General features: G+C 55.2%; 2 protein-coding genes across 7 annotated transcripts; one reads left to right on the forward strand and one right to left on the reverse strand.

Annotated features, from left to right (window-relative positions):
* Nucleotide 1: 1 nt before the first annotated feature.
* On the forward strand, nt 2-6,989 carry FBXO6 (F-box protein 6). 3 transcript variants are annotated; one of them, XM_016149401.2, is made up of 6 exons: nt 2-101; nt 1,793-2,084; nt 3,909-4,035; nt 4,572-4,667; nt 5,542-5,677; nt 5,880-6,989. In XM_016149401.2, exons 2-6 carry the CDS (start codon nt 1,823-1,825, stop codon nt 6,066-6,068), a joined length of 810 nt encoding a protein of 269 aa, XP_016004887.2. In that variant the 5' UTR covers nt 2-101; nt 1,793-1,822; the 3' UTR covers nt 6,069-6,989. The 3 variants fall into 3 exon arrangements, with proteins under 3 accessions (XP_016004887.2, XP_016004888.2, XP_016004886.2); XM_016149402.2 differs by having other exon boundaries at nt 12-128; XM_016149400.2 differs by lacking the exon at nt 2-101 and adding an exon at nt 267-876.
* On the reverse strand, nt 6,414-17,923 carry LOC107513121 (mitotic spindle assembly checkpoint protein MAD2B). Of its 4 annotated transcripts, none has more exons than XM_016149412.2 (9): nt 17,782-17,923; nt 10,587-10,638; nt 10,373-10,491; nt 9,316-9,387; nt 8,823-8,923; nt 7,955-8,049; nt 7,584-7,657; nt 6,985-7,077; nt 6,414-6,749 (listed from the first exon to the last, which is right to left on the reverse strand). In XM_016149412.2, the coding sequence occupies exons 2-9, from the start codon at nt 10,624-10,626 to the stop codon at nt 6,708-6,710; spliced, it is 636 nt and encodes a 211-aa protein (XP_016004898.1). In that variant the 5' UTR covers nt 10,627-10,638; nt 17,782-17,923; the 3' UTR covers nt 6,414-6,707. The 4 variants fall into 4 exon arrangements, with proteins under 4 accessions (XP_016004898.1, XP_016004896.1, XP_036084598.1 ...); XM_016149410.2 differs by lacking the exon at nt 17,782-17,923 and adding an exon at nt 10,975-11,147; XM_036228705.1 differs by lacking the exon at nt 17,782-17,923 and adding an exon at nt 10,905-11,147.
* Between the last annotated feature and the right edge of the window lie 808 nt (nt 17,924-18,731).

An 18,731-nucleotide genomic window follows, 5' to 3' on the forward strand; every position in this document is an offset into this window, starting at 1 on the left:
GGCGGGGCGGAGCGGACGCGTCGGTGACACCGCCGGCTACAGGCCTACTTGGGGGTTCGGTCGGGGCGGGGCGCCCCGCCCGGCGCCCAGTTCGCTGCCGGGTGAGGAGACGGGCAAGGAGGGGACAGGTGCGAGTGTGGGGTGGCGGGGCTCCCGGGGCTTCGGCTGAGCTCGCGGACCCTGTCTCGGCGGAATGGGCGTCCGGGGACTGCGGGGGTAGGGGATCCCGGGTGGGGCAGGCTGCGGGCCGGGCGCACGGGAAGCCCACCGAGTGCGAGGTGGGTTGTTAGGGCCGGCGTGGCTGGTTCCACCCCAAATGCCCCGGAATGGGCTTCACCCCACCCAACCCCTGCGCAGTCAGGCTTCATGCTAGGCCCGCGAAGGACAGGAACTAAGGGTTGAGGGAGGGAAAACAGGCGACCAGAGCCAAAGACGAATCATTAGACCCCCCGGCCCCCGGGAGGAGCTGTTCCTCCCTCACTCAGAGCCCAGCGACTTGTGTTTTTAGAAGTTGCCAACGTTTAAAAATTGACGGGTTTCATATTTTAAAAAAATATTTAGCATTTCTCTTGAAAAAAGCAGAAGACCTGGTCATACGGAGTTTTTTTGTTTTGTTTTTCTATCACAATATTGCGCATAGGCGTCTTATGTGTCCATTTATTGCTCTTTCATGCCATGCTAAAATGCTCCTCCCTCGGCAGGAGCCAGAGTAGTGTGCCCACCCTCATTTTTTCCAGCATGGGAGCTTTAAGAACACTATGAACTGCTTCTTTCCCCCGGTCTCTATGGAGAATGTCCTTCCTTCCCCTCACCCACCTGTGGGATCTGCTTAGAGATCTGGATTACCAGACTCCCCCAGGCAAGATTCAGGACGCAGTGAGTGGTGGCAGGCTGGGACATTCTTCAAAACCCTGAGCAGTTCAGATGCAGAGGGAGGAAGGTGTTCCTGGGGACAAGAAGCGCTATGACTACATTGGTTTTGCTTTTGCTTTAATGGCAGAAGTGTTGTTAAATGATGCCCCGCACTAAATGCTTTACTTGTACCCTCTCAGCCCCGCCCCGCCCCGCCCTTCTGAAGTTGGGACAAGTAGCCCCGCATTTTTACAGCTTCCCAGTCACTGCAGGCCAGGATTCAAACCCCGGTGGTCTTGTTCTGGGGCCTTCCATCTGCTTTTCGGTATCGCGGCATTTCAGAGTGGGCTCTGGCCTGAAACCCACCCTAGAACTGCGTGCGTAAGTTGGGGGGATGAGGTTCTCCTCACTGGAATGTTGTATCACATCTGGCTCCCAGGCCAAAGTAAGCAATTTGGGGAGAGGGAGTTGGTTCCTCAGCACCAGCCCCACCACTTAATGAAGTTGTGACCTAGTCTGGGAGTGTAATAATGATTTTATGTTATTATTATTTAAGATTTTATATTGTAAGAGTGAATTCCTAGCATTAAAATATCACCTAACAGAGCTCGCAGTCAACAGTGTGGGCTGAGCAAAAACGTGGTGTTCACCAGGCTTACCAACTTAAAATTAAGCAACTACTTTTTTAATGGAGGAGGCCTCAAAAAATCAGTCCCTAAAGACTGTAATACTATTCTTTTGCACTCTTTCAGATGTGTGTGGCATGCGACCACCCTGCATGTTAAGGGCCTGCTATGTACTGGAAGGATGCTCACAATGCTTCCGGTCTAACGCCTCTAGTTTCGAAAAAGCAGGATAAGCGTTCCCTGGTCCACATCCCTGGGAATATGAGGGGCCCACCTCCTTGGTCAGGGTTCATAACCACGGTTGCCTCCCACAGGCCTGTGCGTGCGCCCCACCAACCCCAGCCATGGCCCTGGTCAGCATCAATGAGCTGCCGGAGAACATCCTGCTGGAGGTATTCACGCACGTGCCCGCCCGCCACCTGCTGCGCTGCCGCTGGGTCTGCAGCCTCTGGCGTGACCTCATTGATGTCGCAACCCTCTGGAAACGCAAGAGTCTGCGTAAGGGCTTCATCACCGAGGACTGGAATGAGCCTGTGGCCGACTGGAAGATCTTCTTCTTTCTGTGCAGCCTCCGCAGGAACCTCCTACGCAACCCATGTGCCGAAGGTGGGCTGCTTCCCTCCCTTCCCGGAACCTCAGGGCCTTTGCACTTGCCATTCCCACGCTAGCTGGGATATTTCTCAAACCCTAATACCCATCGTGAGCCCCCGGTTCCTCCTCATTCTTGAGTTCTCAATTCAGAGACCTGCCCTGGTCCATCTGAAAAAAGTGCTGTCTGCCTCTATCATGTCACCCCCACTCAGTTCCTTCATAGCACTTTTCAGAACCTGTAATTACCTCTTTACTTGTTTTTTCCCTCTGCCACAAACTTCAAGTTCCAGGGGCCTAATGGATCTTGCTTGCCTCTCTCTACCCAGTGTACAGTGATGCCTTCATATAGCAGGTGCTCAAGAAACGTTTGTTGAATGAATGAACAAACTACAGGTCCACCTTTGCCCCTTTAGTACAGTCCAAGCAGCCTAATGTTTATGGAGGGCTTCCCTTGTGTCAGGCACTACTCTGAGGTCTTCACAAATATAAACAGATGAAGAAAATGAGGATTTTGAGAGGTGGCTGCAATCACATAATTTGACACCTCTGTTTAGCTCAAAATATTATGTTGTATTTGCCAGGGTTTTTTCCTTTTGTGAGCACCTACTACGTACCAGGCACAGCGCTTCTTGTTGGGGCTACAGGAGCAGTTGGTTAAGAGGCACAATGTGTATACTTAGATCCCTTTGTGTCTAATTTCTCTATCCTCATGTGGACCCCAGGAGTTGGCTAAATTAAGTAGGATTGGCTTCATTTTATAGATGGGGAGCATTAGTCCCCAAGATGAGTGTCTTACACAAAGAGCCAGAACTACCCAGCTGCTGAAGCCCCTTCTCAGGGGCCCCATAGACAGTGCCCCAGACACTCAATCTCTCTGCCTGCCCCAGATTCCATCAGAACTGCCCAGCCGGGTGTCAGCTCAGCTCACGCAGCCCTACAGAGCCAACCTGCAGTCTCGCCTTGGGCCCTGGGCCCAGCAGCACTCAGCCCAGCCTCGCTTAGCTCTCCCCTGGGCCTACGCTTGGTGCAGCCCAGCTCCTGCATTTCTGTTTTACTGCTCTGGTTCTCTACTGGGGGGACCCCAGGCACCTGGGGGATAGATGTGGGTTCCTGGTAGAAGGAACAAGGGAGTAACTTGGAAAAGCTCCCCTGGAAAGCCTTGGTGAGAAAGATTGTTTTCTAAGGTCTCCTCGGCTCAGTGTGAAGGGGGAGACCAGAACCTGCCTAGCCAGCCTGGTGGGGTTCCTTCCCTGGAGGTGGGGTGACCACACGCCACCAACCAGAGGGAGCCCGTTCTCCCGGTTATCCTCCCTCCTGTCCCGGGCAGCAGTTCCCACGACCACCAGCAAACCTGTAGGTTGGTCCTCGACCCCCTCAGATCTGTTACTTGGTTAGCGCGTCGGGGAGATGTCAGTCATCCAGTAAGCCGTCTGAGTTGGGACAAACTCACATTAGCCATTAAGAGCAGAAGTACCATCTCGGGCACCTCATAATTTAATGTTTTGAGAACTGAAACCTGGGTGTTTCCGAGAGCCCCTTGGCAACATGGAAGTGAGGAAAGGTTGGTTTCGGATTTTTGGTAATACTTTCTTCCAGCTTCATGAAAGGAGCCAAGCTAGTCAAGGACAAAGTGGGAGGGAGAGGGTCCCGGATCAGAGCTGATTCGGTGTGGACAGGTGGGAATGTGCTGGAGCTTTGTAGGGGCGCTGCGAGGCCTAGTCGGGTGCGCACCTTGAGATCTCAGCCTGAGCCCTGCCTTTCACCCTCCCTCCCAGGGCCAGGTGGGGAGGACCAGCCTGTACGTTTACACCGGAGCTCACCTCGGCTTCTGTTTCCTAGAGGATATGACTTCCTGGCAAATTGACTCCAATGGGGGGAACCACTGGAAGGTAGAGAGCCTCCCTGGAGACTACGGGACAGATTTTCCTGACTCCAAAGTTAAGAAGTACTTCGTCACATCCTTTGAGTAAGACAAACTGAACCTGGCAGGCTGGGGGAGGGGAGCGGGGAAGAGGGTCAGGGCACTTTGCCAAACCCTAGGCCTATGTCAGTCAGGGTCTCTCTATGAAGTTCGAGGGAGCTGGCTCCAAATCCAGCTCAGGGCCTGCTCCTTCCTGGAGCAGGAGTAACTCAGTGGCTGGGCTAACAGGCAGTGGGGGGTGGAGATCTATGTAAGGAGTTCGGGGGCCCACGGGGCAGTTACGGGAAGTCAGGGGTGTCTATGGGCTATTCCTAATCCAGAAATGTGAGTCCACAGAGGTGCCCTCTTTGTGGCCCCAGAGGACGGGGCCTTTCGACAGATCAAATGTCACCCAGTCTCAAGGGGGTCAGACTCCCTGCATATTTCTCTTGGGCCTGTGCCGAGGTGGGGGCCAGAGTCAGAACCAGCCAGTGGCTGTCGTGCCGTGGTCAGGGAACACTGCTGGGTCTCCTGAACCACCCACCTGGGTCGGGCCATGCAGAGCACACCCGGGAGTGCAAGCCTTTCTTTCTGCTCCCCAGCTTATGCCTCAAGTCCCAGATGGTGGACCTCAAAGCTGAGGGCTACTGGGAGGAGCTGCTAGACACGTTCCGGCCTGACATCGTGGTTAAGGACTGGTGAGTGCGGCCAGGGCCCGAGTCTCACTCGGCATCCTTTCTTCTACCTGAGAATGCCTAGAGGCAGCGCCTACTCTGTGTCCAGTAGTGTCTTAGGACAAGGACACCGCCCCCATTGGGGACAGACCTAGCACATGCTCATCCAGCAGCACCTCTCAACCTCCCCACCAACCCATGTCAGCAGGAGACGTTAACCACAGTTTACAGATGGGGAGACTGAGGCCTACAGATGTTGTCATGAACAGGCACTGGAGCAACAGAGACAACCAAGACCCAGCCTCCCTGGACCTTGCAGATGCTCACGTGCCTCACATGCCTCCCCTGCCATTCATCTCACAGGTTCCCCAAGCTCCTTCTCTGTGTAGAGCTGTGACAGGCTCTGCCCTGGCCCATGGGAGAAGCAGGACCCCAGGTCCAGCCAGGCCTCAGGGCCACCACTCTGAGGGTGGAGGGGTAGGGTTTGGGGGTGTGCAGAGCTAGGGGGGCGGGCAGCAGGGCTGAGCACAGGGTGAGCTCTGTGCAGCCCCACCTCACAGGCCACCCCTGAATCTCCCATTGAATCCTCAGCCTGGTCCATTGTAATGTCCAGGTGACGTTAGCTCTGAACGCCCCAGCATTTCTCTCTAGAGAACCTTTTGCTTTTTAGGGTGACATTTTCACGGAGACACCCAAAAGGGTTGCCCCTTTTCATACAGGAGGTAACTGAGGCCCAGCGCAGATCTGCTGCGGACACAGGAAGCATGGATCACGGGCCTCAAGGAAGGCACAGGGAAATGCAACTTGGAGCTCTGATTTGCAGGCCTGCTGCCTGCCCACCTCCAGGGCCACCCACCCTGTGTTGGGGTGCACAGTCCTGAGCCCCATCATCCCCCAGGTTCGCCGCCAGAGCAGACTGTGGCTGCACCTACCGCATCCAAGTACAGCTGGTCTCAGCCGACTATATTGCCTTGGCCTCCTTTGAGCCCCCACCTGTGACCATCGAGCAGTGGAATGATGCAAGCTGGAGAGAGGTGAGGCCTCACCTGCTTGTTGCCTCCCACTTCTCCCAGGGCCCACAATGCCCCCAGCTCTACCGCCTGGAGCTCCTGCCTTCTGGCCTGGACAGTTCTCTACTGCAGGACCTGACTCCTCCTTTCTCCTCTCCACTGAAGTGGTCACCCCATCTCATCCCCTCCCCAGTCCTGGTGGTCACTTCCTCACCCCTCTCGCCAGGTCTCCCACACCTTCTCGGATTACCCTCCAGGCGTCCGCCACATCCTCTTCCAGCACGGAGGCAAGGACACCCAGTTTTGGGCAGGCTGGTATGGGCCCCGCGTCACCAACAGCAGCATCATCATCAGCCCTAAGACAGCCAGAAACCCAGCGCCCCCCAGTGCTCAGCCCGAGATGATGCGGGAGTAGGAGGTTGCCCACTCACCCTCCCCACCTCCTTTCTACAGGCCTTTCTGACAGTCTGTCATCTGACAGCCATTTATCCGTCCTCTGTCCAAGCCAGCCTAATGTGGGCAGTGAGGGCCCCTGCCTCAGGACTTCCTGCCCAGCTCCAAGCTTGGGAAAACCCACCAATTTATAGTAACTTATTGTCACGTAGCTCTGACATTGTCATAATAAATTTTTTCTGTTAAACCAGCCTGGGGTTGCATGTAGGAGTGGGAGATAAAAGGGTCCCTGGCACTTTGGTAAGAACTAGCCCCAGGGTAATTCGGCTGCACCTGTCCCTCCCACTCCAGTTAGTGACAGCCCAGGTCAGCCCTTGGGGCCCCTTTATTGAAACAACTCACAGCACAGTATTAGAGACGACAGTGTTGGCCAGCTGAACCCCAGGAGGCTGAGAAATCGAGGTCCCAGACCTTCCTGCCCTCCTGGGGGGATTTCCTCCATGAAGGTAACCAGACCTGAGCAGCCCTGAGCTGGAGGGCGGGCGGTCCAGACATAGAGGCAATAAGAGCACTTGGAATCAGGGTGGCCCCGCGGCGCTGCCTGAGGCTCGGGGCCCCCAAAGTCCAACAATGGTGGCGTCTGTGGGGGGCAGACACACCCTCAGCTGCTTTTATGAGCTCGTTCTTCCACGTAGAGCTGCATCTGATGGACAGGAACAAACAGCCATGTTAGGTGGACAGGGCACCTTGTGGGGGCCTGCGAGCCCCTGGCAGGGTGGGCTCGCATGGCCATAGCCATGGGTCCAGGGAAAGGGGACGGACGGAAGGAGCCTTAGCCAGATGGTCCTTGGTAATTTCCCCCAGGCCTTGTCCACAGGCTCTCTGGCAAGCCCTCAGCACACCCTAAATCAAGCTTGCCCAGTCCCCATGCAGCTCACCTTTAGTATGTCTGATGTCATGGTTTTCAGGGGTATCAGCCGGGGGTCATGCATGTGGACATCCTGCTCATCGGCCAGGATCCAGGGGAAGTCCTAGGGAGGAAATCAAGGGGAGGAGGGGTGGGGGCTGACCATGGCCTGCTCTCACTTTGCTTCCCTCTCCCCCTCCTGAGCTGGGGTCCTCAGACTTCAGAGAGCATCAGAATCACTAGGAAAGTGGATTCCGAGGCTTTTCCACTGGACAGGCCAGATCTTAGGTGGGAGCTAGACTGGAAACCTAAGTGGTTTAAGAAGCCCCAAGCACTGATGCTGAAGCTGGTGGGGAAGGATGCCCTCCCTGGAGAAACCCCACTGAGCTGTCAGTCCCAGCGTATGGCCCCACCCACCTCTCAGCACCGAGTGCTCAGGTGGAGAAATGGCAGATGAGTGCTCACCTAGTTTACATGATGAGAACCTACTGGGTGTCAGGCTCTGCCTAAGCAATGTGATGAGTGCAGTGGCCATGGGCAGCACCCCTGCCTGCTCAGATCTGTAGGATCTGGTTTTCAGAGCCTCCCAGCTCTCTCCTGGCCCATCTGCCTAGATCAGTCTCATCTCACCTTGATGACCTGGATCTTCTCCATGTTTCGAGTGGCAGCTTCCCTCGTGTGCACCAAGACTGTGAAGGTACAGCCTGAAGAGGCAAGAATTTAGTCAAATGGGCACAGTCTGTTCCCATCTCCCTAGCTGGTCTGGTAGCCCCACAGAGTAGCGTGTAAATCAAGTACTAAGACAAAACACAGTCAACAGAAAGACTGAAGCCAGGGTCAATCAGGGAAGCTTCCTGGAGGAGAAGGACTTTCAGAGGGATTCTAAAAGGCAAGAAGGAAGACATGAAGCTTGGTGCAGTCAAACAGGGACTTGAGAACACACACCGACCTAAGAGAGCCACGGAAACACGCAAGGAAGAGGAGGTGGAGGGTGAGCCCACCTGGGGGGTTGTGGTCCAGGACAGCATCACAGACACTGATCTTCAGGATGAAGGCTCGGAGCAGCTGTTCCACATGAGACAGCAAGGAGTCTGAGCTGGAAGGAGAGGGGAGGAGGGTCTCCCTTCACACTGTCCTACCGGTAGGCGATCAAACCTGGAAGCAGACCTGGGGGCCTAGGGCGCCCCCCGTGCTTCTGAGAGTGTTGGCTTCTAAGTACCCGGCTGCTTGTCTGCACAGTAAAAACCACCTGGGGAATTTAAAACTAATGCAGAGCCCGATTAACTCAGGATGGGGGGAGGGGTGCAGTGAGCCCCTGTAGGTGGTTCTAAGTGCTAATGTTCTCCCAGTCTGAGAACCGGGATGACAAGCCAGAAGGGAAAGGGTTTGCCCAAGGCCACGCGGCACGTGGGAACAGCCTATTGCCCTGACCTCAGCACAGGAAGCCAGCAGTTGACCAGCCAACACACCTGCCCAAGGTCAACTTCAAATTGACTATAGACTACATACTTGACTGTGAAGTCAGGACATTGGGTCTGTGTCTTGCCTTCTGCCACCATTTGGGTGACACTGAATAGCTCATGTCATGTCTCCTCCATCTATAAGATGAGGTTGGGACTAGCCATTCACCAGTGCTATGACTTCCCAGATGAGACGCGGGGTTCGCCACATAACCTGTGTCAAGTCCAGACACCACTTGGGGGCCAACTCTGACTCGGCCACTAACAGGCCCCTTTAGAGCGGCACACCTGGCCTTTCTACTTTCGGACCTTTACCAAGGCACTCGAGAGCTGCCTTAAGGGGTAAAAGTGAAGCTATTACGAGGGACCTCACACCAGTTAGCAGGTGGACGGCGGAGAGGCAGCTCACCTGATGGACAGCAGCGGGGGCTGGGTGATTTCAAAGACAAATTTTTCCACTGGGCGGTGCTCTTTGTCCAAAATTACCACCACCACTTTCTCCACATCATTCTGCAAAGACAGGAATCCCCTGCTCCAGAACTGGGTGCCCCACACCCACAAAACCCCTTCCTACGCAAGGGAGGATGGGATTGCAAAGGGGGCACTCACATCCCTGCTCAGCCTCAAGGCCAAGGATCTCTGAGAGTCCAGAGGTTTGAGATGTTCAACTAAGCACCCCCAGACACGACTAGTACTAGCTCAGGGTAGTGAATGCATGGGCCCCATGGGGATCCCAACACCATGAGCATGGCCCACATGCCCTGCGGCCTGTGCCTGGCCTGGGGTGGTCTCTGGAGTGCAGGGAATAGGCTTCTGGCCGCTAGTCATGGGAACCTGCATGGCCCAGCATCACTCCATCCCATATTGGGGGTGAGGTGGGCTGGGGCGCCTGGCACTCTCACCTTCTCCAGGAGTGGCTTGACACAGTGCAGCGTGTCCTGGATATACTGGTTCAGCTCCGGGTGACAGGACATCTGTACACAATGGCATGATGGCTGGTGAGGCCCGCAGCACCAACGGGGAAACCACCCAACAACCCTTCCGGGACCCCAAGGCCCTGTCTGCCTTTGCAGAGAGGCCTAGCAGTTCCCTAGGGGGTCACTACCCAAGGGAATAACTTCCTATCATAAGGCTAAGAACTCTGAATTATCCATGCAGGAGAAATTAGAACATATAAATTCAGTCTCAACGTTAACAATTAATACAGTATTGGGAGTTCCTAATGTGGACTCCACAGGCTTCTCAAGAGTCTAAGAAATCCATAAGTTGTGAGTGTTTGGGCATATGGACACTATTTCGGAGAAAGGATCCAGAAATCAATGTTCAAAAGTTAAGGATCTGGAACCAAGAAGCTGTGTGGCCGCAGGTAAATTGCTTCTCTGAGCTTTAATAAACTTCATCCGTGAAGCTCTCAAAGAAAAACTGAGGAATGAGTTAAGCTCAGTACAAAGTGGGGGCTCAGTGCTGTCTTTTCTGCCTTGCCCCTGTACATTCTTTAAGCTCCCACCACCTTCCAGTATTCAATTACTATTCTAAGGCTTACTGAGTGCCTTCTAAGATGCCCGCACTTCTGGAGCCTAGGGATACAGTAGCTGATGGCTTTGTCTCCCTTTTAATCTACCATTAGGGTAAATGAGCCCAAGAGAAGGTGCCTGAGGTTTACAGGAATGCCCTCCCCAAACCAACCATTCACCAGCCTCAAGAACTCTTTTAAAATACAACTCTAATCTGAGGACCTGGTCCCTAACTTCTGGAGGGAAACTCCCAGTTCAGAGGAGAGGCGGGAGCCACTTCAGTAAGGGGTGGGAGATTGTCAGGCTATCAGCTGCTACCCAGACCTGAAAGGCAAGGCCAGGCGGCTAGAGAAGGACGGGGCTGGGCCTGAAGGTGGAAGAGAGTTTCAAAATCCACTCTCTACCCGCTTTGAGATTAGAGGGTGACTAAGCTCTTGGGGCTCACCTGGACAGGCACATTGTACTTCTTACGCTTCTGGAAGATGCCCACGGGGTAGACCTCACGCACGTAGAGGATTAGGTGCACAGCCACCTCCAGGAATTCGCAGAGGACATCGGCCACCACTGTGAGGGGGTGGAATCTGATGCGCTTGGGAAAGACTGCTGGCCCAGGCCCTCCCTCGCCCTCTACTCCGGGTCAGCAGGTCCAGCCTCCTTACCTTGGCCAAAGTTGAGGTCCTGTCTTGTGAGCGTGGTCATCCTTCCCGCCACCTAGGGGATGCGACAGGAGTGGGGCTAGTCCCAAGGCCCAAGCAGCGTACCCTCCTCTCCGCCTGGGGGGAATCCGGGCAGGACACTCCCTGCACACAGAATCAGCGAAGCTGGGAAGGGACCCCGCACGCTGACGTCATCGCTCGAGGTCATCAGCTGCACTTCCATCAGCTTTTGTCCACTGCGCCCCCCCACCCGATGTCTCACGGGGTAGGAAAGGCCAGGGCTTTGCGGGCAAAAGGGCTGCAGAGAAAACAGCTGGATACGCAGGGCCAGGAGCTTAAAACGAGACACGAGGAAAGCGGAACTAGGCTGGAATAAGACTCTCCCCCTTGCCTGGCCGTAGACCTCCCAGAGGGAATTCCGCTGCTCTCCCCTCTCCTGGTACCGGTTCCGGCCTCGGTTCCCGCCTCGGGGCCCGGCCCCGGCGCGGGAAACCGCCGACCAGAAAGACCACTTGCACGCGCGGCCCAGGCGCAGCTCCGTGACGTCCGCCGCGCTGCGGCTGCTCCTAGCGCTCGCTGCAGGCCACGCCCACTCCGCGCACCGCCCAAGCGGGCAAGGGGCGGGGCTTGGGAGGGGCGGGGCCTGGCCTCCCTCGGAAAAGCCCTGGGCCCGAGTGGGCGGAAAAGGTGCCGGGCCGCCTTTCAATTTTGGGTGGGCGCGAAGAAGGACAGTTTAGTCCCCATGTCGTATCGCTACGGATCTTCCTCCCCGGAGTATTTTTCTCGCTTTATGAGGCGCGCTAAAGGGTTGCGTGAGGACCAGGTGGAGGTCACAGCTGGCAACTTTGGACAGCGACATCTACAGCTAACTCCGGAGTCACCAGCCCCGAACTCAGCTGCCCAACCGAAAGCGAATCCGCCGGCTCCGGGGCGGGGACAAGGGAGGAAGGTGCACTGGGGACGCCCCGCCCCCTCCTAGAACCTCTACAGCTTACTTTTACTTTCCAAGAAGAGAAACCCTCCTGCGCCCACGCATCCTAACCCTAGCGGTTCTTAGTAAAGGTCGATTCGTGTTCCAGGCACTGAGCTAAGTGTGTCCGTGGATTATATCACTAAATCTTGAAAACGATTCCACGGACAGTTACTGTAATTGTCCCCATTTTACTGATGAGCCAAAGGAGCTTCAGAAGGGTGAAGTAAAATGTCCGAGTCTCACTACTGTTGGGGGTGAGGCGGGGGAAGGGGTCTTCTAGCTCTACACTTTAATGCTCTGGAAGGGTGAGAGGCCTCTGGAAATAATATTAAAATAATTACTAACATGGATCGAGCACTTACTATGTGTCAAGCACTGATTTCTTTAATTCCCTCATTAACCACAGGAACTAAATCAGCCATTTCACCGACCCCCTTTATAGATGGTAAAACAGAGATGTTCCCTAATTGGTCAAAATCATACATTTGCAGTACAAACTCAATTCTGACTTTAGTCCGACTCCAAGACTTCAACTTATTTTCAGACCCTTTATTTTACAGGTGGAAAACCAGACTAGAGACGTGGCTGTGGAGCTATGAGGAACAAATCAGCACCAGAAGCCAGGGAACTTCCAGGGACATAAGAGCTCATTAGTCACGTTCCTCTGTGAGTACACACAGATTTAGCCTGGAATGTTGGAGACCTGCACCCCCTTCATCATAGATGCCTTCAAACCTTCATGTATCATAGATGCCTTCAAACCTTCATGTACACACTTGCAATGCGGTGAGGACAGAGAAGGGAATAAGTGACCTGGCCCATTAAGCCAGGAATGTCATCAGAGCAGGTCACAAAAGCAGTCCTTGGAAATCTGCATCAGGATCCCTGGGGAGCCCATTAAAGACTGGGAGCCCTGGCCTCCCTGACCTGCCAGATCAATAGGGGTGCACAGCATAGTACTGGCCCTTTAACAAGCTCCCTCGAGGCCCCGATACCCAAGAAAGTGTGGGAATTGTCACAAGCGGTTCGAGCTGTTCCACAGGAAAGTCTGCATTTCATAAAACTGCAACACTTAACCCAAAAGGATGAAGGATTTATTTCAGGAATTGATGCACCTGGCAGCGCATTTTGGGTACAACGACTTCTCAAGACTTGGGGACCCTGTTCACATCATGCCATGCAAGAAAGGACCATTTTCACACGAAGCCAGCCAAGCAGCTCACTGACTTGTAGGAGGTGTCCCCTGGCTCCTTGAGATTTAATAATGATGATGCTTCGGCCACTGGGGGAAGCAAGGGTCCTTCTTTGCCTCTCTGGAGGCTGCTCAAGCAGCTTTTTTCACTGGTGACAGGAAGTGGCAGTCTTAGGGAGGCAATTCCTTGTAAAGGGTCCCTTGGGATTGGAGCCTAGGGTGGAGAAGCTCAGGGCCAGCTACCCCTGTAGGGTGGCCTCCAGAGCACAATGTGAGCAGCATGGGGGCTTATGCCAGGCCTCCTCCTTCCATGGGTCCCCAGCCCGAGCTCTCTGCCCTCAAAAGATACAAAACAAGCTACCCAAATGTCACCTGACACACACAGCTAAAGAACTTCAGAGAAACCTTGGAAGACTTATAACGCAACACTCACATTTTTCCAATGGGGAAACCGAAGTCTCCACAGCCTTGTCTGACACTGAGGTACCCATCTTGCCGAAATCCATAGCTAAAAATGCCTGGGCTTGGGGCTCTGGATTCAGAGCCAGCCATAAAAAGAGGAAAGCAGGTGGGAGACAGATCTGACCCCTAACCCCAAAAAGGCCTCGTCTCCTCATTGGTGAAATAAGCAGGCTGGACAGATGTTCCCTAAACCTCTGATGGCCTCAGGTTCCAGGGAGGCCAAGAAGCCGGGGATGGGCAGGGGCAGGGGGCCATAGGGGAGCTCCGTGAAAAACTCATCAGTCATTTCTATCCACGGGGCTCTTTGGCATCTGGTTTTTCATATCTTAATCACATCAGCATGATGGATGGTCAGGGGACCCAGATTACATTATGGGGTTAATTTATTACATTTTTGAATACCCATTTGCTGGGAGACTGATTTAGAAAAGTTATTTGCATATTCTTCACCATAACGACAATATGTAGGAGGACATATGGGAGGGAAGGACGGACGTTTAGGAGGAAGAGTTTATTGGCCAACTAGAGCAGGTCCCTGAGGGTCTGCAGTGGGGACAAGGAAAATCACAAAAGACATTTAAACTGAAATAAAGAGAAGGCAAGATGCCAGAAGGTCTTGCAAAGAAAGGCCCAACAAGGACTAAGGCCTGCATGGGCAAAAGAGGGTTCCTGGATTCTTTGAACAAGCACACAAAGTGAACTGGGAAAAACAGCAGGCAACAGTGTCCGGATCCCAAAGATGCTTTCAAAGCCCTTCCCGTAGCCACCTGGCTGATCACAGGCCACATCATGGATCCCACCCCTGCCTAAGGTTCCTAGGACAGAAACACAGAGAGGCGGGGGGAGCCACAGAGTCACATATAGCCTAGTGACAATCCCACAGATACCCCAATGCTCAGGGACTCAGTCAGTTGAAAACCCCTAAGCAGAGACCCAGCCTTATGCATTCTTTTAGTCCAGCACCTCACTCAGCACCTGGCCAAACCCAGGTTGTCGCTATTCAACGAATGAACGAAAGAATAGAGGAATAAAATAATGGCAGACGGTTCTCGCTGCCACTTGCTTGATTTGAAGCCAAACAGTCTGGAGGAGGCGCCAAGACCTCTGATTTCAGGGCTTGGGCTACAGACGGTGTTGTGCGGAGAGGAGCTGCTTTAGGAAAGAAGCGAGGGGTGTGGAGCGCTCACTACGGCGCCCCACACCCCCAGCATACCCACTCGTGTAGCCAACCTGCTGTTTCTCTCCCACCGCTGTTTGGCCCTTCCCTCTGAATCTCCGTTTTCTCACCTGTAAAATGGGCTAATAGTAGTACCAATTCCACAGAGCCGACCCAGGGGTAATAAAATAACAATTAATGGCTGTCGTGACAATGATATTAAAATCTATGCACACTATCTAAGCCCCTAGAGCAAATACTTGGAACCAGCCACTTTAAAAACCCCATCAAAAACACCTTAGCTGACGTCCCCCCCCAGCCCACCCACTTCCATTCCCATTTTCATTTCCCAAGGCAGCAGGCAGCCCCCGCGGTGCCCTCAGGGAGAAAACGGATCCTCATGGCCCACATGGCTAAAGGAAGGACTGCAGCCAACACACAGCTCCGCCCCTCCCTCATCAGGCCTTCCGGTTTGAGGCCTGACCTGCACGACTGCCCCAGGCTCGCGTCCCCTGCTGCCCTCAGACCCAAGGCAAAGCCCTGACCTGTAGCCAGTAACATTGGGCGCTTTCACCACTTCAGCCAGGCAGAGCCTAACTAGCCATTCCCTCCCCGGAGTTCAGCTGACTCCCCCGTGTTGTAGACCCCTTTTTGGTCAGGGAGACCGTACAGATCATCTCCTCTTAGATTTAACCTCTATCAAATCCACAGAGACACTAAATGTCTTCCATAATTTCAGGGGTTTCCAGGCCCTCTTAATCTGGACCACAGGGCAAAAACCCTGGCCCCAGCTCAACTGCCACTTTTAAAAAATAACTGTTTTATTAATACACATGTCATAAACCATAATGTTCACCGTTTTAAAGTATTCCGTTCTGTCGTTATTCGTATACTCACAAGGTCGTGCATCAATCACCCCTGTCTACTTCCAGAACATTTTCATCACTCCAAAGAGAAAACCCCACACACATCAGCAGTCACTCCCCAGTCTCCCCTCCCCCCAGCCCCCACAGCCTCTAGTCTACTCCTTGTCTCCATGGACTTGCCTATACCGAACATTTCGTATCAACTCAATCGTACAGTATGTGGCCTTTGATGTCTTAGCATAATGTTTTCGAGACTCACCCAGTTTGGCGTGTGTATTTGTACTTCCTTCCTTTTTATGGCCAAATAACAGCCCTATGTAAGAATATACCACATTTTGTTCATCCATTCATCAGCTGATGTTTCAATTAGCAATAATCCAGGATAAAACTCATTGGCTACGATATTGCCACTGCGCAAAACTAATTTATCAGTTGATGAATATTTGAGTTGTTTCCACTTTGGCCATTCAACGCCATATTTTACCGATGGGGAACGTGAGGCCCGAAGTCACCATAACCTGGATGGGATAGGAGTCCAGGCCTCCCCTAACACCCACCTTTTCCCCCTGCATCGTTCTGGGAGAGCCCGGAGAACAGAGAGTCCAACCATGGCAAAAGAGCCCCCACCGGCGGATACTTAGAGCAGCAGCATTCGAACCAGAGTCCCCAGTGAATGCCCAGCCACAGCTTCATGCTGGAAGAGGAGAATCATTCCCACTCTCCCCCGCCCAGACCGGACCCACCATCACCTTTCTCTGCCACAGTTCCTAACCGGTCTCCTTGCTTTTGTCCTTGCTCCACGGCAGTCTAGTCTCAATTTTAAGAATCAGAGTGAATCGGTCTTAAAACCTAAGTCATGTGCTCTGCTCTGCTCATAACCTTCCAACGGCTCCCATCTCACCCCACCTCAAAGCCAAAGTCCTTACTGTGGCGTTGCACACTCCCATGATCCTCTCTGACCTCATCTCCTTCTGCTCCAGCCTTGCTGTCCTTCCTTAAACACACCAAGCACTCTCCCGCCTCACGACCTATGCACTGGCCCTTCCTTTGGCCTATAGCACTGTTCTCCCCACAGCCATATGGCCCATTACCTCATCTTCTTGGTGAAACACCTGCCTCGCCAAAGAGGCCTTTCCTGGGAACCTTATGTCAAATACCTCTTCCCGTTCGTGTTTTCTCTCCTTAATGCGCATTAGTTTTTTTCATAGCACTAATCACCACCTGACATATCATATAGGTATTTATTTGTTCGCTTGCTCATCTTCTGTCTCCTTCAGTAGAATGTAAGCTCCATGAGAGCAGAGTCTGCTCCATGTTCATTACTTTAGCTCCAGTGCCCAGAACAGAGCTGGCACACAGTAGGTGCTCCAGACTTATTTCTGAGATGGGGGATTCAAGCCTTCTAGTGAATAAGCAGCCAACCCGCTTCACCAATCCATCCTGAAGCACATCAGACTGATACTATTACAATAACGATAGCAGGTAATCTTTCTAGAGCGCTTCCTATGGGGCCAGGACCGAGGAACATTATCTCCTTACACAGGCCATGGCGCTTCATCTTTGCACCCTGAGAGTTATGGATAATAATGAGCTCAGAGGGGTGAAGCGACTTGCCGGAACAGACGGGGAATGGCAGCAGGAGAGGAGCCCAGGCCTTCAGCGTGACTACGGAGCGCGGCTCTGAAACCCCTGAGCCATAATTTGTCATACGCTGGAGAAAGAAGAAAACGGTCGCAGCGGAAGCCGCGCTTGAGCTCTGGGCTCCAGCCGAGACTGCGGCTTCGCGCGCTCCCGGTCCCGCCCCACTGCTCTTTGATCTTGGCAGCGCCGGTGGCCCACTGACCCCGCCGTGAGTTATGGGGGCCGCGGGACCCATAAGGCAGCATTCCCGGACTCCCAGGGCCGGCAGGACACGGCGCCCCGCGCGGTGATGGATGAGCCAACCCCGGGTGCTGGCTTCATCCAGGCAGGGCCGGGCTGGGAAGCATCAGACAGACTCTGAATAGGGCGTGGCGAGAGGCGGGGAGAGAGAGAGAGAGAGAGAGAGAGAGAGAGAGAGAGAGAGAGAGTGTGTGTGTGTGTGTGTGTGTGTGTGTGTTGAATAGGATTGTCTCGCTTCCTTTCCCGGGGAGGCTGAGGGCACATGCGGCCGTTAGCACCCCCAGAATATCACCAGGTAGCGCTTTGAGGACCCCAGACCCCTGCATCCCAGGGCGAGCTCTCCTGGAGCCCCGCCCTGCACTCCATGTACTTTCAGAGGCTGCAAAGGCCCCGCCATGCCGCGTCCCGCCTCCCTGGCACCCGGCATTTTTCCGTCTCATTTGATAGCCTAGGCGGAATAATCCTTTCGGGGACCCGCCGGCCCCTACCGGGCGAGGCACAGGCGCAGCTGAGAGCTCAGCTCCGATCCATTGTTGGGGTCCGCCACGGACCCCCTGCCGTGACCCTTTGTCGCCCGCTCCCGGCGGGGCCGCTCCAGATGCGCTGCCGCTGCCCGCGCCCCGCCCGTCCCACGCGCCCCAGGCCGCGCCGAGGCGGCTCCTACGCACCGCGAGGAGTGGGCCCGCCGCGCCCGGGGCCCGCACGACAGCCCGGCTGCGCCCGCCTTTGTCTGCCGCCTTTGTCTGCCCCGCGCCCTCGCCGCGGCGGCTGCTAGGCCTCTGGGGAGCCGGCCCGGAACGCCGAGCGCAGCTGGCGAGGGCGCGCCGGCCGGGAGCGCGCGGGGCCCGGCCCGGGGCTGCCCCTCAGCAGGGGGCCCCGGATCCCGCCCAGCACCACCCTTCCCCCGCCTCCTCCCTGCGCTCCCGCCCCCTTCCCTCCCGCGCCCCCGCCCCCGCCCCATTCCCTCCAGCCCAGCGCAGCCTGGGCACGTCCTCCTGCCGCCCGCGCACCTCTCTGCGCGATCCCTGCTTCGAGGCTCTGGCCTCAGCTGCCTTTCGCTCCCGCGGACCCTCTGGCCCGCGTCCCTCGGCCCCCACCCCAGCAACCGGACAGGTAAGGCATGGCCTTGGCCCGCCCCCGGCCCCGCCCTCCTTCCTCACCTGGCCGCGCGCCGGGACAAAGGTGGGCTACCTGGCGCGCTCAGGGGCGGAGCGCACGAGGGTCCTAGGCTGGAGGTGAGGATGCTGCTCTCTTCCCTGCGCTTCCAGCCCTCGGACCCGTGGGTCTGTTGGTCCGCTGCCTCCGCTCCTCGCCGCGTCTGCCCTCGGCTCCTGGCTCTGCTCCCCGCCCGCGTACGCCCACCTTGCGCCGGACACTCACTTTTGCACGCTCTGCCACTGCGTCCCGCGCGCCCTCGCCGCTCTCTCCCTGCCACGGCTCTCGCCCACTCTCCTCGGCGCTAGCCTCCCTCTGAGACCCGGTCTCTCTTTGTCTCTCTGTCTCTGAGTCTCCGGGTGGTCTCTCAGGCCCGGGACCCCAGTCCGCCACCGTTCAAGAAGCCTTGGAGACACCCTAGCCCCGTTTCAGAGCTGGCAGCTGTGCCCTCCTTCCCCTTTCG

The sequence above is a fragment of the Rousettus aegyptiacus genome, unplaced genomic scaffold (assembly GCF_014176215.1).
Source record: "Rousettus aegyptiacus isolate mRouAeg1 unplaced genomic scaffold, mRouAeg1.p scaffold_m13_p_1, whole genome shotgun sequence".
Classification (NCBI taxonomy): Eukaryota; Metazoa; Chordata; class Mammalia; order Chiroptera; family Pteropodidae; genus Rousettus; species Rousettus aegyptiacus.

What these genes read in the sequence shown, in the direction of transcription:
- FBXO6 (XM_016149400.2), top strand. Translation starts at nt 793, where the DNA reads ATGTCCTTCCTTCCCCTCACCCACCTGTGGGATCTGCTTAGAGATCTG. An exon ending in GACATCGTGGTTAAGGACTG is followed by an intron (nt 4,668 to 5,541) that starts GTGAGTGCGGCC and finishes ATCATCCCCCAG; the next exon opens with GTTCGCCGCCAGAGCAGACT. An exon ending in ATGATGCAAGCTGGAGAGAG is followed by an intron (nt 5,678 to 5,879) that starts GTGAGGCCTCAC and finishes CCCTCTCGCCAG; the next exon opens with GTCTCCCACACCTTCTCGGA.
- LOC107513121 (XM_016149412.2), bottom strand. Translation starts at nt 10,626, where the DNA reads ATGACCACGCTCACAAGACAGGACCTCAACTTTGGCCAAG. An exon ending in CCCCCGCTGCTGTCCATCAG is followed by an intron (nt 8,050 to 8,822) that starts GTGAGCTGCCTC and finishes CTCTCCTTCCAG; the next exon opens with CTCAGACTCCTTGCTGTCTC. An exon ending in AGAAGATCCAGGTCATCAAG is followed by an intron (nt 7,078 to 7,583) that starts GTGAGATGAGAC and finishes TTTCCTCCCTAG; the next exon opens with GACTTCCCCTGGATCCTGGC.